The sequence below is a fragment of the Geospiza fortis genome, unplaced genomic scaffold, assembly GCF_000277835.1.
Source record: "Geospiza fortis unplaced genomic scaffold, GeoFor_1.0 scaffold674, whole genome shotgun sequence".
Classification (NCBI taxonomy): Eukaryota; Metazoa; Chordata; class Aves; order Passeriformes; family Thraupidae; genus Geospiza; species Geospiza fortis.
Window position 1 is genome coordinate 26,068 of NW_005054851.1, and position 1,460 is coordinate 27,527.

The window sequence follows — 1,460 nt, forward strand, 5'->3', positions numbered from 1 at the left end:
GCCCCTAAAGGAGCTCTGCCCTCCGAGCCCCCCAAAGCATCTCCCCTGAATCAGCTCCCCCCAAAGTGACTCCTCTGAAGCAGTTTGCCCCACAGCAGCCCCTCCCTCACCATCAGCTCCCCAAAGCACTCCTGCATTGCATTCCAGGACCCCAAAAGCAGTTTGTGCCCCAAAAGCTGCAGCCCCTCACCCTGGCACCCAAAGCTGAGCCCCCCGGGGTTAGACATTAAACATTTCTCAGTACATCAGTAAAAATACTTTTTTTTTGGGGGGGGGGAGAGGAGCAGGGACACCCCTCAGCAAGGGAGAGGCACCCTGACCACACAGTGGCAGGACCCCCCCCCCCCATCCTCCGCCCAAAATATCAAATATTTACAAACACCACCAAAACAAAAAAAAAAAAACAAAAAAATCAACAAATAAATAGCAGCGCTCCTTAAAAAAATCCCTCCCACCCTTTATCCCCGCTGCCCCTCATCCATCGGTGGCCAGGATGACCACGGCCCCGAAGATGCCGACGTTCTGGCCGATGAGCTTCATCTGGTTCCAGAACTCGACGCGGCGCAGCGCGTGCCAGTAGCCCAGGTTGCCGTCGATGAGCAGGATGGCCAGGGGCAGCAGCACGGCCAGCACCTGCGCCGCTGTCCGCACGTAGTAACCCGACAGGAAGGCCAGGGCCAGCAGCCCGTAGAGCAGGAAGAGCAGCTGCAGGGCCAGCTCCCCCCCCAGCAGGTGGTCCAGGTAGGCCAGGCGGTCCTCGGTGCTGTGCTGCAGGGAGTAGGCCTGGGGGGACAGCAGGGGACAAGGGGACAATCGCAGTGGGGTGTGGCGCTGGTGCCATGCAAGGTTTCCAACCCCAGGGACAACGGGGACCTGGAGTGTGGTGGCAGTGGGAACATCCACACAAGAGTTCTGGGATGGGGAGTCCCACCAAAAGCTGGGACAAAGGGACATTCGCAGTGGGGGATGGCACTGGTGCCATGCAAGGTTTCACCCTAGGGACAACAGGGATCTGGAGTGTGGTGGCAGTGGGAACATCCACACACAAGAGTTCTGGGATGGGGAGAGGTGGCAGCGGGGAGGACAAGGGGACAATCACAGTGGGGTGTGGCACCGGTGCCAGCTGAGGTTTCTACTCCAGGGACAATGGGGATCTGGAGTGTGGTGGCAGTGGGAACATCCACACACAAGAGTTCTGGGATGGGGAGAGGTGGCACAAGGGGGGTCCCCAAAACCAGGGGGTCATGGGGGATGCAGTGTGGTGGCACTGGTGACAATCCCCCAAGGACATCTACTGCCCGAGACTTCTCCTCTGGGGACAGTGCGGGGTTGGTGACACTGCTGACACCACCCTGAGGCCATGGACTGTCCCTGAGGCTGCCACCAGGGACAATGTGGAGCATTGTCCCAAGGCTTCTCCTGCAGGGAAGCACAGCCCCAGCCTGCAGCACAGGGCTGTC

At 59.7% G+C, this 1,460-nt stretch overlaps 1 protein-coding gene across 1 annotated transcript; it reads right to left on the reverse strand.

Annotated features, from left to right (window-relative positions):
- Positions 1-245: 245 nt before the first annotated feature.
- TMEM101 (transmembrane protein 101) lies at positions 246-1,454 on the reverse strand. Its single transcript, XM_031065539.1, has one exon. The coding sequence runs from the start codon at positions 952-954 to the stop codon at positions 475-477; it is 480 nt and encodes a 159-aa protein (XP_030921399.1). The 5' UTR covers positions 955-1,454; the 3' UTR covers positions 246-474.
- Positions 1,455-1,460: the final 6 nt, after the last annotated feature.